Below are 25,374 nucleotides of genomic sequence, written 5' to 3'. Positions count from 1 at the left end.
AATGTGCTAACTGTGTATTCAGTAGGAACCAAATGTGCTAACTGTGTATTCACTAGGAACCAAATGTGCTAACTGTGTATTCACTAGGAACCAAATGTGCTAACTGTGTATTCACTAGGAACCAAATGTGCTAACTGTGTATTCACTAGGAACCAAACGTGCTAACTGTGTATTCACTAGGAACCAAATGTGCTAACTGTGTATTCACTAGGAACCAAATGTGCTGTGTATTCACTAGGAACCAAATGTGCTAACTGTGTATTCACTAGGAACCAAATGTGCTGTGTATTCACTAGGAACCAAATGTGCTAACTGTGTATTCACTAGGAACCAAATGTGCTAACTGTGTATTCACTAGGAACCAAATGTGCTAACTGTGTATTCACTAGGAACCAAATGTGCTAACTGTGTATTCACTAGGAACCAAATGTGCTAACTGTGTATTCACTAGGAACCAAATGTGCTAACTGTGTATTCACTAGGAACCAAACGGTTGATATGAAACATCCCCCTGTCAGTCAGACAAAGATATGAAACATCCCCGTCAGACAATAATGATATGAAAGTGAGACTGAACTGAGATTGCCTGGGGCAATGTAGTCTCGACTCTCCATAGCCCTGTGCTTTATTCCACACACACCACACACACGTCTTCACAGCTCAACACCCACCAACAGACCCCAGTGCATTAGGGAGACAGATTGTGTGTGTGTGTGCCCTTAGGTATGAGTTTTCAGCTCTGACAGATAAAGGCCTCTTAATGTCTATTAATACACTCACAATGGACGGCCATCTCTCTCTATGGGCCACTTCTCTGTTTCCTCTCCTCTCTCTCACGCTTTCTCTCATCACCTTCTCCTCATCCGGCTATAATTCTCAACAGTTCCTCTCCTGTCTAGCAGAGATGAATTATTAACAGCCTTAAACATCTAATATTTCCTTCCTTCTATTCCTCCCTCCCTCTATCCATTCACTCCTCCTTGTTCTGAAAATCTCAATTTCCTTCCCTCTCCTCATTGTGTTGTGTGTGTCTGAGTGTGTCTATGTCTGTGTGTGTGTGTGTGTGTGTGCATGTATGTGTGTGTCTAGTCCCTAACTTGCATGTCAGAGTTGGTGAAGGTGCAGCCGGACAGGTAGTTGGTGTGCATGGCAACAGACTTCTTCTTGGCCGCCAAGTTCTCGTCCTTGTCCAATGAGAGAGGGTACACTGAGCACTTATTATCCAATCCCCTGTCAGACAGACAGACAGACAGAGACAGACAGACAGACGAGAGAGAGAGAGAGAGAGAGAGAGAGAGAGAGAGAGAGAGAGAGAGAGATTTGTAGGGCGTTACTTTAACATCAAGCCCTCAAGCCAGTACTTCAGCATCAAGCCAATACCTTTCTTGGGCCTAAGGGGTTAAAGGTCAGAGGTTAGGGTGAGACTCACCCACAGGCGATGGCACAGCCAGAGGGGGCGTAGGCACACGCCATCACCCACGTAGTCGGCATGGTCACTGCATGTTCCTAGAACACAGTGCATATACATTAACGTAAATAAGCCTGGTTAAGACCGCTCCACCATGGGACTGGATTAGGCTACCATTAGTGCACTCACACACACTCCGGCTGCTTTTACTAACCTTATTGGTGGTGAAAGCATCCCATACGATGACCTTCCCATCCTGGTAGACAGAAGACAAGGAAAATGAATGAAGGAGGGAGGGAGAGAAGGGAAGAAGGGAGGAATGAAGAGGAGGAGTAATTGATATAAGTGGAGTCAGGGAGTTCAGCACCATGGACAGGGTTGTGACGAAAACACACTAATGACAGTAGAATAGAAGGAGGATAGGGTGGAGAGGGAGGAAAAGAGAGCAGTTTGTGTGTGTGCATACCTGTGAGGAGCTGACAATGCGTCGTTTGTCTTTGCACCAGTCCATACAGAGCACCTTGTTGCCATGGCCCTTCAGTGTCCTCCGAGTCTTCATGTTTAACTCACCAAGAGCTTCCGCCTTCTCAGCTACCTTCTCCACTACACACACACACACACACACACACACACACACACACACACACACACACACACACACACACACACACACACACACACAAGCTGTTAAAAACTCTAGTAATGACAATGAATTGTCGTGTAAATGAATAGGTAGGATATTTATTTGATCATCCTGTTGCAGGAAAACTTTGCTGCAATGCTCTCTATTAACTATCTTCTGGTAGTTTATCTAATGCGGTTTCATGGCCACGGGCAAATCTCTGGAAATTACATATCAGATGATTTTTGGCATGAATATCAAATTCAATTGGGATATAATAAAGGATATAATAACAGTTTCTGCATAACTTTCATGTTTAGGGTACAGACAGTAAACATTTTGTGCATCGCGAGGCCCCTCTCCCTTCCATTAAACTCACACTCCACATCGTGCAGCTTCTTCCGCTCCTCCTCGAGCTTCTTCCTCAGCGTCTCGCTCTCCGCCTTCAGCGACTTCAGAGTCTCGCCGCTCGCAAGGCCCTGGCACGCCATCTTTAGAGAGGAGGAACGAAAGAAGGGAACGGGGAAAGGACAGAAAAGGGAACAGCAAGAGCAGATGTTTTTAGTCGCGCGCTGGCTGCGCCCGTCAAGGCGGCTCTGCCTCCCTACAGCTGGTGCGTATTCATTACGCCGATTCTGTTGCAAAACGTTTCTTAAACGGAAGCAAACGGAACGAAACGGAGAGACCTACCTGCATTTTTCCAATATGAACTCTAGTTTTTGTTTGGACTAATGAATATGCCCCTGATGCTGCTGTCGCGCTGATGTGCTCCTTCTCCCCCGCTCTCTCTCCCTCTTTCCCTGTCTCTTGTCTCACTCGCTCTCTGGCAAGTCTCTACCTCTTTCTCTCTCTCCCTCTTTCTATATCTCTGTTTTTCTCGCTCCAGAGAAGCCACTATGACTGTCTTTGGTAGTAATTGCACTAAATATAGCCTACCTTTCCTCGAATAATATTCATTTAAATACTTGACAGAAAAATCAAATTTTCCATATTTTATTTGACCACATTGCAGTTTCCTTGTTTAAATGTACGTTATTTTCCTTTGAAAGGTGTTTTTGCACCTATTGTTGTTTAGAGAAGTGAAAGACAAGGTTGCTGTATGTGTGGGTGAGCTGCCAGAGAGAAGGGAGTACAGATAAAATGAGGTGGTGAATTCATCCAGGAATGGTGTGTGTGTGTGTGTGTGTGTGTGTGTTGAAAGAGGTTCACTGCTACTGTATATCAGACAGATAGGGAGGCTGCATTCTCAGATGGGGTCCTCTCCAACCTCCTAAAAATACATCCAGAATCTCAAATCTATCCCTATTCCCTGGGAATTTGTGAAGATCTTAAAGGATTGTATTGGTCCAGGAAGGAGCCGTTAGATTGGTTAGAGTCAGAGGTTAGAGGTCATGGGTAAAGAGACGTACTATCTCCATGCATAGTGAGCAGTAGTTGATGGGTTCAGTCTTGATGTATAGATTCATCAAGGGGCGGTTCTCCGAGCAGCTGTCACACGGCCCGAAGGTGATGGCCAAAAACGTCTGGTCACACATGGCTGCAGCTGATTAACCACAGACCTGTATAGAGGAGGAAAGGAACACAGTGTCAACATTCAGGTATGAGAAATAACACACATACACACTGTTATCGATTCACCTGAAGGGAGCATTGCTATTTTGTGTATGTGTGTGTGTGTTAGAGAGAGAGTGTGAGTGTGAGTGAGAGTGAGAGAGAGAGAGAGAGAGAGAGAGAGAGAGAGCGAGAGAGAGGGAGAGAATGTGTGTATGTGTGAGTCAGTTAGAGAGAGATAGTGAATAAGAGACAGAGTGAGAGGATTGAGGGAGTGGGAGTGTGTGTGTAGGTGTGTGTGTGCTGACAGCTGTGTTGACGATAAGCAGTGGGGAATCTCCCTCCTGCCTGATCCTGCTCAGAGAAGGGGAGAGCATTAGGCCTATTTTAGGAGATGCATGCACACACACTTGGATGTACATTATTACACCGTATAATGGTGGGGATCGGTAACTGCCACTGATAGTGATAGTCTGGGGAATGAATCATAGACACGCAGAGCTGGATATGGACCTGCAATATACACCGTGTAGAAATAGAACAGATATATAATGACCTGCAATATCTATCTGTTCTATTTCTGCAGTGTCCATATTGCAGGTCGTTATCTATCTGTTCTATTTCTATAGTGTCTAATGAACTGCAACATAGACACTGCAGAAATAGAACAGATAAATAATGAGCTGCAATATACACAGTGTAGAAATAGAACAGATAAATAATGAGCTGCAATATACACAGTGTAGAAATAGAACAGATATATAATGAGCTGCAATATACACAGTGTAGAAATAGAACAGATATATAATGAGCTGCAATATACACAGTGTAGAAATAGAACAGATAAATAATGAGCTGCAATATACACAGTGTAGAAATAGAACAGATAAATAATGAGCTGCAATATACACACAGTAGAAATGGAACACTGCAGTCTACACACAGTAGAAATAGAACACTGCAGTCTACACACAGTAGAAATAGAACACTGCAATCTACACACAGTAGAAATAGAACACTGCAGTCTACACACAGTAGAAATAGAACACTGCAGTCTACACACAGTAGAAATAGAACACTGCAGTCTACACACAGTAGAAATAGAACACTGCAGTCTACACACAGTAGAAATAGAACACTGCAGTCTACACACAGTAGAAATAGAACACTGCAGTCTACACACAGTAGAAATAGAACACTGCAGTCTACACACAGTAGAAATAGAACACTGCAGTCTACACACAGTAGAAATAGAACACTGCAGTCTACACACAGTAGAAATAGAACACTGCAGTCTACACACAGTAGAAATAGAACACTGCAGTCTACACACAGTAGAAATAGAACACTGCAGTCTACACACAGTAGAAATAGAACACTGCAGTCTACACACAGTAGAAATAGAACACTGCAGTCTACACACAGTAGAAATAGAACACTGCAGTCTACACACAGTAGAAATAGAACACTGCAGTCTACACACAGTAGAAATAGAACACTACATTACACACAGTAGAAATAGAACACTGCAGTCTACACACAGTAGAAATAGAACACTGCAGTCTACACACAGTAGAAATAGAACACTGCAGTCTACACACAGTAGAAATAGAACACTGCAGTCTACACACAGTAGAAATAGAACACTGCAGTCTACACACAGTAGAAATAGAACACTGCAGTCTACACACAGTAGAAATAGAACACTACACACAATACCCCATAATGACAAAGTGAAAAAAAATACCTTATTTATTCAGACCCTTTTCTACGAGACTCAACATTGAGCTCAGGTACTGTTTCCATTGATCATCCTTGAGATGTGTCTACAATTTGATTGGTGTTTACCTGTGGTAAATTCAATTGATTGATTGGACATGACTTCGAAAGGCACACACCTGTCTTTATAAGGTCCCACAGTTGACAGTGTATGTCAGAGCAATAACCAAGCCATGAGGTCGAAATAATTGTCCGAAGAGCTCCGAGACAGGATTGTGTCGAGGCACAGGTCTGGGGAGGTACAAAACATTTCTGCAGCATAGAAGGTCCCCAAGAACACAGTGGCCTCTATCATTCTTAAATGAAAAAAAGTTTGGAACCACCAAGACTCTTCCTAGAGCTGTCCGCCCAGCCAAACTGAGTAATCGGGGGAGAAAGGCCTTGGTCAGGGAGGTGACCAAGAACCCAATGGTCACACTGACTGAACTCCGAGTTGCTCTGTGGAGATGGGAGAACCATCCAGAAGGACAACCAGCTCTGTAGCACTCCACCAATCAGGGCTTTATGGTATAGTGGCCAGATGGAAGCCACTCCTCAGTAAAAAGGCACATGACAGCCCACTTGGAGTTTGCCAAAAGCCACCTAAAGGACTCTCAGACCATGAGAAACAAGATCCTCTGGTCCGAAGAAACCAAGATTGAACTCTTTGGCCTGAATGCCAACGTCACGTCTGGAGGAAACCTGGCACCATCCCTACGGTGAAGCATGGTGGTGGCAGAATCATGGTGTGGGGTTGTTTTTCAGTGGCAGGGACTGGGAGACTAGTCAGGATTGGGGCAAAGATGAACGGAGCAAAGTACAGAGAGATCCTTGATAAAAACCTGCTCCAGAACTCTCAGGACCTCAGACTGGGGCGAAGGTTCACCTTCCAACAGTACAACAACCCTAAGCACACAGCCATAACAACGCAGGAGTGGCTTCGGGACAAGTCTCTGAATGTACTTGAGTGACCCAGCCAGAGCCTGGACTTAAAACCTGATCGAACATCGCTGGAGAGACCTGAAAATAGCTGTGCAGCAACGCTTCCCATCCAACCTGACAGAGCTTGAGAGGATCTGCAGAGAATAATGGGAGAAACTCCCATTGTGCCAAACTTGTGCCAAACTTGTGTGCCAAACTTGTAGCGTCATACACAAGAAGACTCTAGGCTGAAATCGCTGCCAAAGGTGCTTTAACAAAGTACTGAGTGAAGGGTCTGAATACTTACAGTACCAGTCAAAAGTTTGGACACACCTACTCATTCAAGGGGTTTTCTTTATTTTTACTATTTTCTACATTGTAGAAGAGCAGTACTAGTGAAGACATTAAAACTATGAAATAACATATGAAATCATGTAGTAACCAAAAGTGTTAAATCAAAATATATTTTATATTTGAGATTCTTCAAAGTAGCCACCCGTTGCCTTGATGACAGTATTGGCCAACTGGAAAGTGTCTTCACTGACATTTTCAACCTGTCCCTGACGGAGTCTGTAATACCAATATTTCAAGCAGACCACCATAGTCCCTGTGCCCAAGAACACTAAAGTAACCTGCCTAAATGACTACCGACCCAACCCGTCTGTAAATGACTACCGACCTGTCTGTCGCCATGAAGTGCTTTGAAAGGCTGGTCTTGGCCCACATCAACACCACTATCCCAGAAACCCTAGACCCACTCCAATTTGCATACCGCCCCAACAGATCCACAGATGATACAATCTCTATTGCACTCAACACTGCCCTTTCCCACCTGGACAAAAGGAACACCTATGTGAGAATGTTATTCATTGACTACAGCTCAGAGTTCAACACTATAGTACCCTCAAAGCTCATCACTAAGCTAGGACCCTGGGACTAAACACCTCCCTCTGCAACTAGATCCTGGACTTCCTGACGGGCCGCCCCCAGGTGGTAAAGGTAGGGAACAACACATCCGCCACACTGATCCTCAACACAGGGGCCCCTCAGGAGTGCGTGCTCAATCCCCTCCAGTACTCCCTGTTCACTCATGACTGCATGGCCAGGCATGACTCCAACGCCATCATCAAGTTTGCCGATGACACAGTAGTAGGCCCAATCACCGACAACGATGAGACAGCCTATGCAAGGACAACAATCTCTCCCTCAACGTGATCAAGTCAAAGGAGATGATTGTGGACTACAGAAAAAGGAGGACCTGAACACGCCCCCATTCTCATCAACGGGGCTATAGTGGAACAGGTTGAGAGCTTCAAGTTCCTTGGTATCCACATCACCAACAAACTATCATGGACCAAACACACTAAGACAGCTGTGAAGAGGGCACGACAAAGCCTATTCCCCCTCAGGAGAATGAAAAGATTTGGCATGGGTCCACAGATATTCAAAAGGTTCTACAGCTGCACCATCGAGAGCAACTGGTTGCATCACTGCCTGGTATGGCAACTGCTCGGCCTCCAAACGCAAGGCACTACAGAGGGTATTGCGGAAGGCCCAGTACATCACTGGGGCCAAACTTCCTGCCATCCAGGACCTCTATATCAGGTGGTGTTAGAGGAAGGCCCAAAAAATTGTCAGACTCCAGCCAACCTAGTCATAGACTGTTCTCTCTGCTTCTGCACGGCAAGAGGTACCGGAGCACCAGGTCGAGGTGCAAAAGGCTTCTTAACAGCTTCCACCCCCAAGCCATAAGACTCCTGAGCAGCTAATCAAAGGGCTACCCAGACCCCTCTTTTACGCCGCTGCTACTCTCTGTTGTTATCATCTATGTATAGTCACTTTAATAACTCTACCTACATGTACATCTTACCTCAACTACCTCAACTAACCGGTGCCCTCGCAATTTGACTTATTTTACTGCTGCTGTTTAATTATTTGTTACTTTTATTTTCTATTTTTTTCCTTAACACTGGGCTGTAAGACATACACAGTACTAGAGATAAACACACAGTTGTAGAAATATAACTATATTATTAGGAAGTTAGTAGCTGCCATTGTGCCGTTGAGCAGGGCGCTTGTTGCTATATGGGAAGGGCCCGTAAGTAAGCATTTCACTGTTAGTCTGTACCTGTTGTTTACATCTGACAACAAACATGTTATTTTATTAGAATATTACCCCTACATAACTGCAGGTTGACCTTGTGCTCCTCCCACAATTGCCATTTTTGTTCCGGTCTTGTCTGCATATTGTCTGAACCATGGGTCTGAGGGGTATACTACAAAGCAGGGTCAATAAGTTAGCCAGCTAACTTTGATAAATAACTATTGGTTTTCTGGTTAATACAATTTTTTACTTATGATCGGACTTTGTGTTTTGGTTGTTGAGTAAATTAGAGTAGTAGACCATGCCCATTTACAAAACTAACATGAATATTTCTAAATATTTAGGTAAGTTAGCTGGCTAAATCATTGATCCTAGGTTGATATGTAGTATATTTGTTATATGCTAGCCATGTGACTTTTGATCAATAGCCTTAGGAATGCAGGATGCGCTGCTCCCAACCCCCAGGACAGAAACACATAACAACACACAGACACTTCCAAGGAGCACAAGGTCAACCACAATGCAGCACCCCTGGAGCTATGTGGGGGTTATGCCGGAGCGAGTGCCTTGCTCAAGGGCACAACGGTAGTGGATGGTACCCACAAACTTCCTATACTACTGTACACCGTTCCATATTGTACTAGCCACATGCTTGAAATAGAGACTGAGAAATAGGCTTTACTGTTACAGTGCTGATAGTGATCCACCTAACACTAAGCCCTATACAGTCCATGTATGGCTTTTCAGTGGTTTATCAAATTCTCAAAGTAATATCCTAAATACATTACTGAAGGCCATGTATATTGAGTTATAACTAAGTCAACACCTTGTCATTATTTAAAATCAGTCCATCTCATATTGTACATGCTTACAGATCTGATATGCCTTACATAGAAAAAATTGCTGACCAACTGTTTCCAACAAAACTGCATGACATCATCATAACAAACGTATAATATAGTTCTTACCTAATGAGGGAAGTTGGTTTGTCTGTCAGACGATATGCTATCCTGAGGAGTGTTTTCCAACGTTAGTTAGAGGATTGGAGGGCAGGGACAGAGAGGGAACACTAAGCTACTTACCAAGGGCTTTGACCACGCCACAGTATTACCCTCAGGTACAGACCAGGGTCACGCCCCAAATGGCACTATATCCCCTTTAAAGTACACTTCTTATGTCCAGAACCCAAAAGTAGTGCACTAGAAAGAGAATATGGTTCCATTTGGGATGAAGCCCAAAGTATTACGACTGGATAGAAGCTGTCCCTAATCACTGGTCCAAGGTCAGATTGTTTCACCTCCACTAATGGTAAATGTTATTGTTGGTGGTAATATTATCTGATCCTAGATCTGTTGTTAATAAGGGCTGTATTACTTGTTCAGGCTATAGGTCAGCTAGCCACTGGACGGTCTGAGGGCAGAAATAGTTAATGTATTTAATATGAACTTAAAGCTAAAATTCCATGGCAGAATGTTTATAAATAATACAGTAATATAATAACTGCTATTATTTTCTTAACCCATTCATGACCACAGCTTGCTTTTGGACAAAAAAAGAAACAAATATTTTCAGTGCTGAATTCCTTTATTTGTCTTTTACAGGGTTTGACAATTTAAACTTATTCCAAGTTTCTTAATGGTGAACACATTCACTAAGTACAGCTACCAGGAATTATACACACAGTCCAGTTCTCCCGATGTACACACGGGAGGAGAGAGGACAAAGAAGTGAATAGAAGCGAGGAGATGGAGAGGAGAGAGCAGAGTTCAGCATCTCTACCACAGGTGGACTGTATGAAGTCTGAAGATCATTAGATCAATGAGATGTGTCGGTTGGTGATGATGTCGTGACTTGATGTGATACTTTAGCATTGACCACAATTGTCAAAACCATAAAAAGGGAGATTTTAAGTATCTATTTTAAGAACCATCTGGAGATGTTAAAATGTATATCTGAAATGAGGTGAAGACCGGTCGTACCACAGAGTGTCTACATGAACAAGCCTGTCTGAGGCACACAGCATATACAGAGTGGGACACTATAAGGGAAGGGGAGAGCGGGAAGAGTGGTCCATCTACACTGCTTGAAGAAGGCTAATCATAGAAATGGGCTAAGGGTACATACCAAATGGCACCCTATTCCCTATGGGCCCTGGTCAAAAGCTGTGCACTATCTAGTGAATATGGTACCATTTGGGATAGTCAGTAAGACTATAGCCTTCTACTGTGTAAATGAGTACAGCTAGATGACCTCTCTGGAGGAGCATAAACCACATCAGATAGGTTAAGGGCAGACAGAGCTAACTTTATCAGCGTTTTTTCAACTTGTTCAGTAAATATTTCAAAAAGTGCAACTAGACAGAAAGCAAAACAATCCTTCCATCCCAGCCTCTGAAATAAGATCTAAGGACAACTTGTCAAAACAATCCTTCCATCCCAGCCTCTGAAATAAGATCTAAGGACAACTTGTCAAAACAATCCTTCCATCCCAGCCTCTGAAATAAGATCTAAGGACAACTTGTCAAAACAATCCTTCCATCCCAGCCTCTGAAATAAGATCTAAGGACAACTTGTCAAAACAATCCTTCCATCCCAGCCTCTGAAATAAGATCTAAGGACAACTTGTCAAAACAATCCTTCCATCCCAGCCTCTGAAATAAGATCTAAGGACAACTTGTCAAAACAATCCTTCCATCCCAGCCTCTGAAATAAGATCTAAGGACAACTTGTCAAAACAATCCTTCCATCCCAGCCTCTGAAATAAGATCTAAGGACAACTTGTCAAAACAATCCTTCCATCCCAGCCTCTGAAATAAGATCTAAGGACAACTTGTCAAAACCTTCAATAATAATGCTACTTTTTAAAACAGTAGTCGTGTAACAGACAGACACAGACAAAGACAGGAGATGAGTGTTTATAAAATCATATGTAAGGCTTTGTCCCAAACATGAGTAACAATGAAGTCATCCTATATGTATGATCAATAACAGCTAAAACATTCACACGGGTAAAACCTGCAGTATTCCAGTATCGTCCCAAGATGCAGATATGCATTTTAGATCTGGTATCACTATACACATGTTGAACAACCTAAAACTTCATCCTAAAAATCCTTCATTAAAATGCAACGCTGCAAAAATGTAACAAAAAGGCCATTTTTAATTTTTATACAATACACTCATGATGGTCCCAATAATAAATATATGATTATTAATGAAATTGCACCACAAAACAAGTTTAAACATGAACTTGACTCCTACATCAATGATAGTAATAATAATAATATGTTTTTCTGAGTCGCGTGTCTCTCTATAGGCCAGGGAACAAAATTCAAAGGGTCAGGGTTGGTAGGCAAATAAAGGTCACAGTTAATAATAAGGTTGAAGATTAAACAATAAGGTTGATGGTTAAATAAAGTTGATGGTTGATGAGCAGTTACGGTATGGGTGAACACTGATGGCACAAGTAAGGAAGAGAGGCAACGATGATGAGAAATGTAGTTCTATCCTTTCTGTCCCTCAGCGGTTAACCAGTCAGAGAGGTTAGAAGGGCCTTAGTGGTAGTGAATAGAATGTTACTATATCTTCTTTCATTCTATAGAACATCTGGCAGAAGGTCTGGTTTTAGAGAAGCCACAGTCATGTGACCTAGTGTCCAATGTCGCCCTCTCCTGGTCACTATCTGATGCTGAGTAACAACAGGGCTGCTTTCTCTAAAAGTCGAGCCATGAAAACAGACTTGGCTGATGTTGGGACACAGTGAAGAAGGGGTTGGGGAGACAGTGAAGGAGTTGTTAGAGTAGGTTAGTAGGGAATGAAAGAAGGGGGTAAGAGTTAGAGTAGGGTAGGGTAGAGACTGTAGCCAGGGCATGTAATAGTTTGTCTACAAAGAAGTGATTTAGTTTCTGGAGTAAAGCTGGCAAGGCAGCATTATCATACAGGTTGTAGGGGAAAACATTCAAGACATGGTTGATATTGAGTCTAAATGCGATGGATTATGAGAGCAACTACAGTAAAACAGACTGGCTCAGTGGTAACCAGGTTTAGTAACACACAACCTCCTTTCCAAGGCTATAATACTGAAAGGAATACCTATAGATCTTGTCCATCATAATGTACAGAGTGGAGCAGACAGAGTGGTGGGGTGAGGACATGTAGATATGTAGTAGTTGGTACTGCAGGAGTTCCAACTGTTTGGTCTGCAGCCCCATTTTGATATAATAAAACATCACGACTCCACCATGTAGAAAAAAAGTGATGAAATCAACGCTAATGTAAACTTATTGTTTTAGCTGATTTAGTTCCTGGTCTTGTCCACTCTGTTCTAATGAGGCTTGTGGCCATTGTAGAAGGAAACAGAAGACACATCCGTGTTCCTGAGAGTCTGATTTTTCAGTGATGGGGTCATAGGGTAGCCTAGTGGTTAGAGCGTTGGACTAGTAACCGGAAGGTTGCAAGTTCAAACCCCCGAGCTGACAAGGTACAAATCTGTCTCTCTGCCCCTGAACAGGCAGTTAACCCACTGTTCCTAGGCCATCATTGAAAATAAGAATTTGTTCATAATTGACTTACCTAGTTAAATAAATCAAAAAAATAATATGTTGTTTCTTTTAAAAGATAGAGCCACATTTGTAGGAAAAAAAAAGAAACCGCTCTGTTTATTACAACTGTATCTAGAGGCTACCGGAGGTTACCGACGTAACCCTGGTTCTATGAACAAAGAACGGTTTTATTGTATTTTTTTTCGACCCCATTTTTAAAAATCAGGCGACCCCATATGGGGCCGGGACCAATAGTTTTGGGAAACGCTGTGGTAGTGGATATGTAGGATCCAGCGTGCTTCTGTTTAACAACAGTCACTAGTGTGTGTGAGAGTTAGTGAGTCCTCTGTAGGGGTTTTGAAACCAAACTACTTAGTTCAAGTGGAGAAGCAAGTACAGTAGCTGAAGCCGTCTAAACCTGATAGTTTTATACCCATACCCATCTAAACTACTCGTCCAGTCTAGCCAACTACTGCAAGTCTAATCCTCTATCTATTTAAACCTCTGTTCCAGTCTAATCCTCTATTTCAACATCTGTTCCAGTCTAATCCTCTATTTCAACCTCTGTTCCAGTCTAATCCTCTATCTATTTAAACCTCTGTTCCAGTCTAATCCTCTATTTCAACATCTGTTCCAGTCTAATCCTCTATTTCAACATCTGTTCCAGTCTAATCCTCTATTTCAACCTCTGTTCCAGTCTAATCCTCTATTTCAACCTCTGTTCCAGTCTAATCCTCTATTTCAACCTCTGTTCCAGTCTAATCCTCTATTTCAACCCCTGTTCCAGTCTAATCCTCTATTTCAACCCCTGTTCCAGTCTAATCCTCTATTTCAACCCCTGTTCCAGTCTAATCCTCTATTTCAACCTCTGTTCCAGTCTAATCCTCTATTTCAACCTCTGTTCCAGTCTAATCCTCTATTTCAACCTCTGTTCCAGTCTAATCCTCTATTTCAACCTCTGTTCCAGTCTAATCCTCTATTTCAACCTCTGGTCTAGTCGAATCCTCTATTTCAACCTCTGGTCCAGTCTAATCCTCTATTTCAACCTCTGGTCCAGTCTAATCCTCTATTTCAACCTCTGGTCCAGTCTAATCCTCTATTTCAACCTCTGGTCCAGTCTAATCCTCTATTTCAACGTCTGGTGCAGTGGTGCTAAAGTGCAGATCTACTAGAGAAGCAGGTTAAAGCAGGACAAAGCTACGGCAGAGAGATCTTAAAGCACAATACATCATGAGCTCAATAAATAAAAAGCTACATTAAATAGTGCTAATTAAATGAGACTGCATAGATCACCTGCTATAGACATAATTCTAATACTACAGGACTCTAGTGGTCTTTCCATGGCCATACTTCTCTCCGGTCTGGAAAGCTGGAGAGATAAGCCTACAAGTCTATGGTATCCATGTTTTCTGTCTGCAAAGAAAAACGTATTTTAGGAAAGGGAGTGAGATAAATGCAATAAATAAAACACCCTAGTGTGATATATATATATATATATATATTAATATGTATTTATATATGTATAAAAGTATGGTACAGACAATGGGTACTGCACTTGGCTTGAATGTGTTCAGTGGGTGAGTTGATAACGATGTACTCAAAACTGATGCTAGCTAGATAACTGTGGAAGCGCTAGCATCCTATCATAACACAACAGATGCTAGCTGAGCTTAGCTGAAGGCGCTAGCTAGCTGTGATGCTAGCCCTGGACAGCTAGCTTAAGTGTACTGTAATACATTCCTATGGGAGAACCGGACTGCTAGAAAACACTACACTATTGAGAAGAGAACAAAGAGGAGAAAAGAGGACTGGGGGAACACGGTACTAGGTCTTAAATGGGGTTGTAGGTGGGGAGTGTAGCTTAGTAAAAGGGGGTAAGATAGGAGAAAAGGTGGCCTGTAGCGGTGCATTCTCTTAGAGTTGAGCATTTGTACACGCGGAGGAGGATGGGCTTTCAACTACTGATATAAAGACTACCGTAGGGTGGAAGCTGAGCGTGTGTATGTGTGTGTGCACTGTATGTAAGTGTTTGGATGTGTTAGGAAGATAATGGTTTGTGTATGCATGTGTACATATGTATAGCCTATCTAATTAGTTGTGTATGTGTGTGTGTGTGTGTTAGACGCGGGTAAGGAAGGCTAGGTTGAGGGAGCCTGTTATTTGGATAGTCTCCAGGGCCAGAGAGGAGGGATTGAAAGGGAAGGTGACTGGGTAGATTATCTTAGTGTCCATCAACAGCTGAGGAGTCTCACAGCGGTCCCGCAAACGAGTCTGACAGACAGAGAGAGGGGGAGGAAGGGAAGGACAGGGAGAGAGAGGGGGAGGAAGGGAAGAACAGGGAGAGAGTGAGATGGGGATACAGAGGGAGAAACAAAGAGGGAGCGAAGGAGGGAGAGAGAGAGAAAATATATACATTAGTTACAGATACTTATATGCACAGACAGACAGACAGACAGACAGACAGGTCTTACCTGTATGGTTCGTATGAAGGTAACAGACACCCTCTCTTCAAACTCGTTGACTGGAGTGTACAGGTTCAACACCTTCACAATCTGGGAACACAGAAACACAGAGACAAACTTCATTCGTTGAACCTTGAACTATTAACTCAACTGATCCCCTGTCCCATTCTCCGCAGTGATAGGGCTTGACTGGTAAATTGAGTACCCGAGGGCTGGGATTGGTTAGTTCAGGACCTAAGTGGTAGAGAGGGCTGTGATTGACTAGTTCAGTACCTGAGTAGTAGAGAGGGCTGTGATTGGTTAGTTCAGTACGTGAGTGGTAGAGAGGGCTCTAATTGGTTTAGTACATGAGCAGAATAGTGAGCTGTGATTGGTTACCTGAGATGTGGACAGGCTGTTGCACATGGAGCAGATGGCCTCGGCGTCTTCGTCCGTCTTCTTCTTGACTTGCAGCAGCTGAGCAGCCTGAATCAGAGGCTCCAGAGTCTCCTTGGCTCCACACAGCATCAGAGACTTGTCACGCAGCCACTCCTCCAGCTGACTCACGTTATACCTGGTACACCACATTGTATACGTTACACACACACTCTATAAAACACATTAGACACAGTCTGTCTATACATAAGACATGACAGCCTCTCTGAACCGACCTGATCTGCATGCCTTTGCTCCAGGAGCACATGTCTTTACGCAGCAGTAGATTGTTGAGAGTCACAGCTCCAATGATGTAGAACTGCTGCTTCACAACCTGGGGTCAGAACACAGTCAAGGGTCAGGGTCAGAACACAGCCAAGGGTCAGAACACAACCAAGGGTCAGGGTCAGAACATAGCCAAGGGTCAGGGTCAGAACACAGCCAAGGGTCAGGGTCAGAACACAACCAAGGGTCAGGGTCAGAACACAGCCAAGGGTCAGGGTCAGAACACAGCCAAGGGTCAGAACACAACCAAGGGTCAGGGTCAGAACATAGCCAAGGGTCAGGGTCAGAACACAGCCAAGGGTCAGGGTCAGAACACAACCAAGGGTCAGGGTCAGAACACAGCCAAGGGTCAGGGTCAGAACACAACCAAGGGTCAGGGTCAGAACACAGCCAAGGGTCAGGGTCAGAACACAACCAAGGGTCAGGGTCAGAACACAGCCAAGGGTCAGAACACAGCCAAGGGTCAGGGTCAGAACACAGCCAAGGGTCAGGGTCAGAACACAGCCAAGGGTCAGAACACAACCAAGGGTCAGGGTCAGAACACAACCAAGGGTCAGGGTCAGAACACAGCCAAGGGTCAGAACACAGCCAAGGGTCAGAACACAGCCAAGGGTCAGAACACAGCCAAGGGTCAGGGTCAGAACACAGCCAAGGGTCAGAACACAGCCAAGGGTCAGGGTCAGAACACAGCCAAGGGTCAGGGTCAGAACACAGCCAAGGGTCAGGGTCAGAAGACAACCAAGGGTCAGGGTCAGAACACAGCCAAGGGTCAGAACACAACCAAGGGTCAGGGTAAGACACATGCACACGGACCTGTTTGATGAGTTCAGGGTCGGTGCCGTGCTGACACATGGTGGAGTGGAAAGCGCTGAGCTGGCGTAAGATGGATTCCAGCGTGTAGGTTCCCTCGTCAGCGATGCTCGATGTCCGTTTACGCAGACCGGTCGGCTTAACCCCCGACACACCCTGGATGGTCTCATGCTCCAACATACCAGAGACTGACACACACACACACACACACACACACACACACACACACACACACACACACACACACACACACACACACACACACACACACACACACACACACACACGTTAGTGGTTGGATGTTCACCCACCCACACACCACAGAGTGGCGCAGCGGTCTAAGGCCCTGCATCTCAGTGCATGAGGCTTCACTACATTCCCTGGTTCGAATCCAGGCTGTATCACATCCGGTTGTGATTGGGAGTCCCACAGGGCAGCGAACAATTGGCCCAACGTCGTCCGGGTTTGGCCGTCATTGTAAATAAGAATTTGTTCTTAACTGACTTGCCTAGTTAAATAAAGGTTGAATTGAATAAAAACACACACACAGCGTGGTGTACTCACCAATCATGGGCTGTAGGATGTTCTCCATGCATTTGATGAGCTGCTGGTAGATCTGAATGGCCAGGTCACTGAGGACCTGCCGGTACTCAGCCAGGTCAAAGTTAGACAGGCAGTGATCATTCTGCTTAGGAGTGTTGTGCTTCATAAACGACTGCAGGAGCAGAGAGGAGGAGGAAGAGAGAGAAACAGATACAAACACACAAGTTGGGGTGTGTCTGTGTTTTGGGGTGTACCTCACCTCTGGGGTACCGTTGCAGACTGTCTGTGTGTGTGTGTGTGTGTGTGTGTGCTAGGTCCGGTCTCACCTCATCTCCGCTGTACTGTTTCAGACAGTGTAGGAAGCGGCAGGTGTTGGACAGCCAGAAGGAGACCGTCTCAAAGTCATCCCCCCGTTTCTGACAGAGATAAAATGACAATATAGTTACTAGTGTAATTACAGTGTTACTACACAAGTATAGGAGCAACTTAATGTAGTTGTACTGACATCATAGGGTGTGCGTACATCCTTCCTATACCCTATATAGTGCACTACTTTAAACCAGAGCCCTACGCACCTTGAGTATCTTCTTGATGCTGTTGATGGTGGATGTGAGCAGCGTCCTGACCTTCTGGTCATCGTTGACATAGTCAGCATGCCTTAGACACATGAAGAGGATGTAGGCTGGCAGGCCTGGGATCAGATTCACCGCTACACCACGAGGCTTCAACTCTGTTACAGATAATTGACTATTGGATTATCTATGTATATGCCGGTATCTATGTAAAAACTTCTCTCTATCACTCATAGAGAGGTAAAGAGAGAGGTAGAAAAAGAAAGGTAGAGAGAGAGGTAGAGAGAGAGAGGTAGAGAGAGAGGGAGGTAGAGGTAGAGAAAGAAAGGTAGAGAGAGAGAGAGAGAGGTGGTGAGATAGAGAGAGAGAGAGGTGGTGAGAGAGAGAGAGAGGGTGAGAGAGAGAGAGAGGTGGTGAGAGAGAGAGAGGTGGTGAGAGAGAGAGAGAGAGAGGTGGTGAGAGAGAGAGAGAGAGAGGTGGTGAAGAGAGAGAGAGAGAGAGGTGGTGAGAGAGGAGAGAGAGAGGTGTGAGAGAGAGAGAGAGGTGGTGAGAGAGAGAGGTGGTGAGAGAGAGAGAGCGAGAGAGAGGTGGTGAGAGAGGAGAGAGAGAGGTGGTGAGAGAGAGAGAGAGAGAGAGGTGGTGAGAGAGAGAGAGGTGGTGAGAGAGAGAGAGGTGGTGAGAGAGAGAGAGGTGGTGAGAGAGAGAGAGAGAGGTGGTGAAGAGAGAGAGAGAGAGGTGGTGAGAGAGAGAGAGAGGTGGTGAGAGAGAGAGAGGTGGTGAGAGAGAGAGAGGTGGTGAGAGAGAGAGAGGTGGTGAGAGAGAGAGAGGTGGTGAGAGAGAGAGAGAGGTGGTGAGAGAGAGAGAGAGGTGGTGAGAGAGAGAGAGAGGTGGTGAGAGAGAGAGAGAGGTGGTGAGAGAGAGAGAGAGAGGTGGTGAGAGAGAGAGAGGTGGGTGTGTAGATGACGAGAGATGGTGAGAGAGAGAGGTGGAGAGAGAGAGAGTTAAAAGAGAGTGTAAGACTGAGAATGGTCAGGGTTATAGGTCAGAGTGGAGGTTACATACCCAGTATGAGGTTCTAACCAGTTTCAGCTCTCCTCCTTCTTGTACTCCACATTCCCTGGAAGTTCTTTCTCGCGACGAGGAATGTTCACCGGACGGACCGTCTCTTCAACCATCTGACCCGGAGATATAGTCTCAACATGGCCAGCTAACACACACACCACCACCACACACACACACACACACAACACACACACACACACACACACACACACGGTCAGATATACACAAATTCAGTTCACACACGACACCCATGCTACACAGACGGTCAGGTACGTCTCCTTCCTTACCTCCCATTTCTCTCCTTCCTTTCCTTACCTCCCATTTCTCCTCCTTCCTTACCTCCCATTTCTCCTCCTTCCTTACCTCCCATTTCTCCTCCTTCCTTACCTCCCATTTCTCCTCCTTCCTTACCTCCCATTTCTCCTCCTTCCTTACCTCCCATTTCTCCAATCTTCTTCGAGAACACCTTCAGCTGTTTCTTAAGCTTACGGATAGTTTTATCCTGCTTCTCCAGCTGTTCCATGAGGTCCTGAGAGAGAGAGAAAGAAATAGAGAGAGAGAAAGAGAGGTGAGGTTGGCAATAGTCGATCAGTTTATCAAAGCGAAGGGATCAGCGGTCAAACAGGAAGCTGACAATGGTCAAAGTTCAGACAAAAAACAGGCTCCCTTACCCAGTGGGTTGGAGAGAGAGAGAGGGGCTTGATTTAAATAGGGGGTACTTATTTGGTCCTCTGTGGGGTTAGAGAGAGAGGGGGTGATAATTTGAAACAAGGCCTGGCTGTATGTTAACAGAGAGAAGAGGTGCTGGGTTTAACACATTGACCTCCTGTGTGAGTTAGAGAGAAGAGGTGCTGGGTTTAACACATTGACCTCCTGTGTGAGTTAGAGAGAAGAGGTGCTGGGTTTAACACATTGACCTCCTGTGTGAGTTAGAGAGAAGAGGTGCTGGGTTTAACACATTGACCTCCTGTGTGAGTTAGAGAGAAGAGGTGCTGGGTTTAACACATTGACCTCCTGTGTGAGTTAGAGAGAAGAGGTGCTCTGCTGGATTTGTCTGTTGTGGGTTAACAGAGTTAGAGTAGAAATCTGACACACACCAAACTCTGTTAGTGGTCACACACGTGCAGAGAAACACACAATGTCCTTAGACTCGACATACAACCATCCGTCGTAATATGGTGACTTTGGCGCTGCGATATGCTGTTGGATCCTCAGTCCTCAGCATCTCCTGTTAGGTGACATCCACACACATCAGAGGGTGTTCTCACAGGACACACACATCTGGGTGGTGTCGGACACACACGCCCCCTCAGTAAAACAGTAACTATCACAGTACCACTACCGACCAATAAGGGAAGTGCTGGTTGATGGCAGCAGGTTGTCTTGGTGGGGCCAGTGATCTGGTCTGAGTATGTGTGTGTTATTTCATTCATCTATGACCTTTTGAATGCTTAAATCATTTTGTAAAAGTATTACAATGTGTGTTTTAAAATGTGTGTGCATGTGTGTGTGTGACTGCATGTGTGTACATGTTTGTAAGCGTGTGTATACACTGGGTGTACAAAACATTAAGGACACCATCCTAACATTGAGTTGCACCCCCCCCTTTTCCCCTCAGAACAGACATAATTTGTTAGGTGTCGAAAGCGTTCCACTGGGATGGTGGCCCATGTCGACTCCAATGCTTCCCAGAGTTGTGTCAAGTTGGCTGGATGTCCTTGGGGTGGTGGACCATTCTTGATACACACGGGAAACGTTTGAGTGTGAAAAACCCAGCAGCGTTGGGAGTCCTTGACACAAACCGGTGCGCCTGGCACCTACTACCATACCACGTTCAATGGCACTTGAATATTTTTCTCACCCATTCACCCTCTGAATGGCACACACACACACACACAATCCATGTCTCGATTGTTTAAATCCTTCTTTAACCGGTCTCCTCCCCTTCATCTATACTGATTGAAGTGGATTTAACAAGTGACATCAATAAGGGATCATAGCTTTCACCTGGTCAGTCTATGTCATGGAAAGAGCAGGTGTCCTTGATGTTTTGTACACTCCGTGTATGTGTGTGTGTATACTACATGTGTGTGTATCCTGTGTGTGTGAGTAAGTGTGTAACGTACCAGGTTTTCGTTGGTGAGTCGTGTGATCTCATGCTGTAGACTAGCCTCTATGCGTGCCTCTGGTGGGAGCTGCAGGTTCTGGGCCAGCAGCTGTTGTTGACGGTTATTCTCCTCTTTAACACTCTGTAACTCCCCTCGCAACACCTCCACCTCGTTGTCATAGCTACGCCGCTGCTGCTGCATCTGGCCCTCCAACAGTCTGAGAGGAGGGGATGGAGAGAGAAGATTAGAATCATTCTTCAACTACTATAGGAGGTTGGGAAAGCATGAAGGAGAAAATATGGGATGGAGGGAGCAAGACCAAACAGTCTCATACCACGCCTGGTCTACACACACACACACACACACACGCACATGCACGCGCACACACAGAAACATGCACGCACACGCGCACACGCACACACGGTTAACCTTTTGGTCTCCTCTAACCCTTCATATACCAGCCACAGCTTTCTGTCCTCATTCAGCCTATGGAAGTCAGCAGTGGGGGATCTGACAAACAAACACAAAGGGGACAGAAAAAAGGCTAAACAAAGAGGGGGATGAGGGATGATGGTGGACTAGAGGAGGTGGTGGACTAGAGGAGGAGGTGGACTAGAGGATGAGGGATGATGGTGGACTAGAGGATGAGGGATGATGGTGGACTAGAGGATGAGGGATGATGGTGGACTAGAGGATGAGGGATGGTGGTGGACTAGAGGATGAGGGATGGTGGTGGACTAGAGGATGAGGGATGGTGGTGGACTAGAGGATGAGGGATGGTGGTGGACTAGAGGATGAGGGATGATGGTGGACTAGAGGAGGAGGGATGGTGGTGGACTAGAGGAGGAGGGATGGTGGTGGACTAGAGGAGGAGGGATGGTGGTGGACTAGAGGAGGAGGGATGATGGTGGACTAGAGGATGAGGGGTGATGGTGGACTAGAGGATGAGGGATGATGGTGGACTAGAGGATGAGGGATGATGGTGGACTAGAGGATGAGGGATGGTGGTGGACTAGAGGATGAGGGATGATGGTGGACTAGAGGATGAGGGATGGTGGTGGACTAGAGGAGGAGGGATGATGGTGGACTAGAGGAGGAGGGATGATGGTGGACTAGAGGAGGAGGGATGATGGTGGACTAGAGGAGGAGGGATGGTGGTGGACTAGAGGAGGAGGGATGGTGGTGGACTAGAGGAGGAGGGGTGGTGGTGGACTAGAGGAGGAGGGGTGGTGGTGGTGGACTAGAGGATGAGGGATGGTGGTGGACTAGAGGAGGAGGGATGGTGGTGGACTAGAGGAGGAGGGATGGTGGTGGACTAGAGGAGGAGGGATGATGGTGGACTAGAGGATGAGGGATGGTGGTGGACTAGAGGATGAGGGATGATGGTGGACTAGAGGAGGAGGGATGATGGTGGACTAGAGGAGGAGGGATGATGGTGGACTAGAGGAGGAGGGATGATGGTGGACTACAGGAGGAGGGATGATGGTGGACTAGAGGAGGAGGGATGATGGTGGACTAGAGGAGGAGGGATGATGGTGGACTAGAGGAGGAGGGATGGTGGTGGACTAGAGGAGGAGGGATGATGGTGGACTAGAGGAGGTGGGGAGGTGGTGGACTAGAGGAGGAGGGGTGGTGGTGGACTAGAGGAGGAGGGGTGGTGGTGGTGGACTAGAGGAGGAGGGACGGTGGTGGACTAGAGGAGGTGGGGCAGTGGTGGACTAGAGGAGGTGGGGCGGTGGTGGACTAGAGGAGGTAGGATGATGGTGGTCTAGAGGAGGAGGGATGATGGTGGACTAGAGGAGGTGGGATGATGGTGGCATTGAGGAGGTGGGATGATGGTGGACTAGAGGAGGAGGGATGATGGTGGACTAGAGGAGGTGGGGTGGTGGTGGAGTAGAGGAGGTAGGATGGTGGTGGACAAGAGGAGGTGGGATGATGGTGGTCTAGAGGAGGAGGGATGGTGGTGGACTAGAGGAGGAGGGGTGGTGGTGACTAGAGGAGGAGGGGTGGTGGTTGACTAGAGGAGGAGGGATGATGGTGGACTAGAGGAGGTGGGATGATGGTGGCATTGAGGAGGTGGGATGATGGTGGCATTGAGGAGGTGGGATGATGGTGGACTAGAGGAGGAGGGATGATGGTGGACTAGAGGAGGTGGGGTGGTGGTGGAGTAGAGGAGGTAGGATGGTGGTGGACAAGAGGAGGTGGGATGATGGTGGTCTAGAGGAGGAGGGATGATGGTGGTCTAGAGGAGGAGGGATGGTGGTGGACTAGAGGAGGAGGGGTGGTGGTGGACTAGAGGAGGAGGGGTGGTGGTGGACTAGAGGAGGAGGGATGATGGTGGACTAGGGGAGGTGGGGTGATGGTGGACTAGAGGAGGTGGGGTGGTGGTGGACTAGAGGAGGAGGGATGATGGTGGACTAGAGGAGGAGGGATGATGGTGGACTAGAGGAGGAGGGGTGGTGGTGGACGAGAGGAAGAGGGGTGGTGGTGGTGGACTAGAGGAGGAGGGGTGGTGGTGGACTAGAGGAGGAGGGATGATGGTGGACTAGAGGAGGTGGGATGATGGTGGCATTGAGGAGGTGGGATGATGGTGGACTAGAGGAGGAGGGATGATGGTGGACTAGAGGAGGTGGGGTGGTGGTGGACTAGAGGAGGTGGGATGATGGTGGACTAGAGGAGGAGGGATGATGGTGGACTAGAGGAGGTGGGGCGGTGATGGACTAGAGGAGGAGGGACGATGGTGGACTAGAGGAGGAGGGACGGTGGTGGACTAGAGGAGGAGGGGTGGTGGTGGACTAGAGGAGGAGGGATGATGGTGGACTAGAGGAGGTGGGATGATGGTGGCATTGAGGAGGTGGGATGATGGTGGACTAGAGGAGGAGGGATGATGGTGGACTAGAGGAGGTGGGGAGGTGGTGGAGTAGAGGAGGTAGGATGGTGGTGGACAAGAGGAGGTGGGATGATGGTGGTCTAGAGGAGGAGGGATGGTGGTGGACTAGAGGAGGAGGGGTGGTGGTGGACTAGAGGAGGAGGGGTGGTGGTGGACTAGAGGAGGAGGGGTGGTGGTGGACTAGAGGAGGAGGGTGGTGGTAGACTAGAGGAGGTGGGGTGGTGGTGGACTAGAGGAGGTGGGATGATGGTGGACTAGAGGAGGTGGGGTGGTGGTGGACTAGAGGAGGTGGGGTGGTGGTGGACTAGAGGAGGTGGGGTGGTGGTGGACTAGAGGAGGTGGGGTGGTGGTGGACTAGAGGAGGAGGGATGATGGTGGACTAGAGGAGGTGGGATGATGGTGGACTAGAGAAGGTGGGCGATGGTGGTGGACTAGAGGAGGAGGGATGATGGTGGACTAGAGGAGGAGGGGTGGTGGTGGACTAGAGGAGGAGGGGTGGTGGTGGACTAGAGGAGGAGGGGTGGTGGTGGACTAGAGGAGGAGGGATGATGGTGGACTAGAGGAGGTGGGATGATGGTGGCATTGAGGAGGTGGGATGATGGTGGACTAGAGGAGGAGGGATGATGGTGGACTAGAGGAGGTGGGGCAGTGGTGGACTAGAGGAGGTGGGGCGGTGGTGGACTAGAGGAGGTAGGATGATGGTGGTCTAGAGGAGGAGGGATGATGGTGGACTAGAGGAGGTGGGATGGTGGTGGCATTGAGGAGGTGGGATGATGGTGGACTAGAGGAGGAGGGATGATGGTGGACTAGAGGAGGTGGGGTGGTGGTGGACAAGAGGAGGTGGGATGATGGTGGTCTAGAGGAGGAGGGATGGTGGTGGACTAGAGGAGGAGGGGTGGTGGTGGACTAGAGGAGGAGGGGTGGTGGTGGACTAGAGGAGGAGGGATGATGGTGGACTAGAGGAGGTGGGATGATGGTGGCATTGAGGAGGTGGGATGATGGTGGCATTGAGGAGGTGGGATGATGGTGGACTAGAGGAGGAGGGATGATGGTGGACTAGAGGAGGTGGGGTGGTGGTGGAGTAGAGGAGGTAGGATGGTGGTGGACAAGAGGAGGTGGGATGATGGTGGTCTAGAGGAGGAGGGATGATGGTGGTCTAGAGGAGGAGGGATGGTGGTGGACTAGAGGAGGAGGGGTGGTGGTGGACTAGAGGAGGTGGGGTGGTGGTGGACTAGAGGAGGAGGGATGATGGTGGACTAGAGGAGGAGGGATGATGGTGGACTAGAGGAGGAGGGGTGGTGGTGGACTAGAGGAGGAGGGGTGG

General features: G+C 46.8%; 2 protein-coding genes across 3 annotated transcripts in view; both read right to left on the bottom strand.

Moving 5' to 3' along the window:
- LOC116374887 (guanine nucleotide-binding protein subunit beta-5b) overlaps window positions 1–9,457 on the bottom strand; it is an 18,189-nt gene extending 8,732 nt beyond the window's left edge. Inside the window, exons 1-7 of one of the 2 annotated variants that reach the window (XM_031831295.1) lie at window positions 9,333–9,457; window positions 3,440–3,589; window positions 2,410–2,521; window positions 1,875–2,011; window positions 1,623–1,664; window positions 1,430–1,506; window positions 1,098–1,230 (exon numbers count right to left, since the gene is read on the bottom strand). In XM_031831295.1, the coding sequence (XP_031687155.1) occupies window positions 1,098–1,230; window positions 1,430–1,506; window positions 1,623–1,664; window positions 1,875–2,011; window positions 2,410–2,521; window positions 3,440–3,565 (627 nt within the window). In that variant the 5' untranslated portion in view covers window positions 3,566–3,589; window positions 9,333–9,457. Of the gene's footprint in view, window positions 1–1,097; window positions 1,231–1,429; window positions 1,507–1,622; window positions 1,665–1,874; window positions 2,012–2,409; window positions 2,522–2,720; window positions 2,919–3,439; window positions 3,590–9,332 lie in introns of those variants that run through there. The other variant, XM_031831296.1, reaches the window with a different exon arrangement.
- Window positions 9,458–9,929: 472 nt separating this feature from the next.
- The window catches only part of myo5aa (myosin VAa), an 80,136-nt gene continuing 64,691 nt past the window's right edge, over window positions 9,930–25,374 (bottom strand). Inside the window, 12 exon segments of the mRNA XM_031831298.1 lie at window positions 9,930–15,175; window positions 15,376–15,456; window positions 15,745–15,919; window positions 16,017–16,114; window positions 16,879–17,063; window positions 17,440–17,590; window positions 17,745–17,834; window positions 17,994–18,165; window positions 19,071–19,197; window positions 19,488–19,581; window positions 20,212–20,280; window positions 21,179–21,377. Coding sequence (XP_031687158.1) covers window positions 15,023–15,175; window positions 15,376–15,456; window positions 15,745–15,919; window positions 16,017–16,114; window positions 16,879–17,063; window positions 17,440–17,590; window positions 17,745–17,834; window positions 17,994–18,165; window positions 19,071–19,197; window positions 19,488–19,581; window positions 20,212–20,280; window positions 21,179–21,377 — 1,594 coding nt within the window. The 3' untranslated portion in view covers window positions 9,930–15,022.

This window comes from Oncorhynchus kisutch, linkage group LG8 (genome assembly GCF_002021735.2).
Source record: "Oncorhynchus kisutch isolate 150728-3 linkage group LG8, Okis_V2, whole genome shotgun sequence".
Taxonomy (NCBI): Eukaryota; Metazoa; Chordata; class Actinopteri; order Salmoniformes; family Salmonidae; genus Oncorhynchus; species Oncorhynchus kisutch.
The sequence above is the reverse complement of the archived record's forward strand: the minus strand, read 5'-3'. Positions and strand labels throughout refer to the sequence as shown.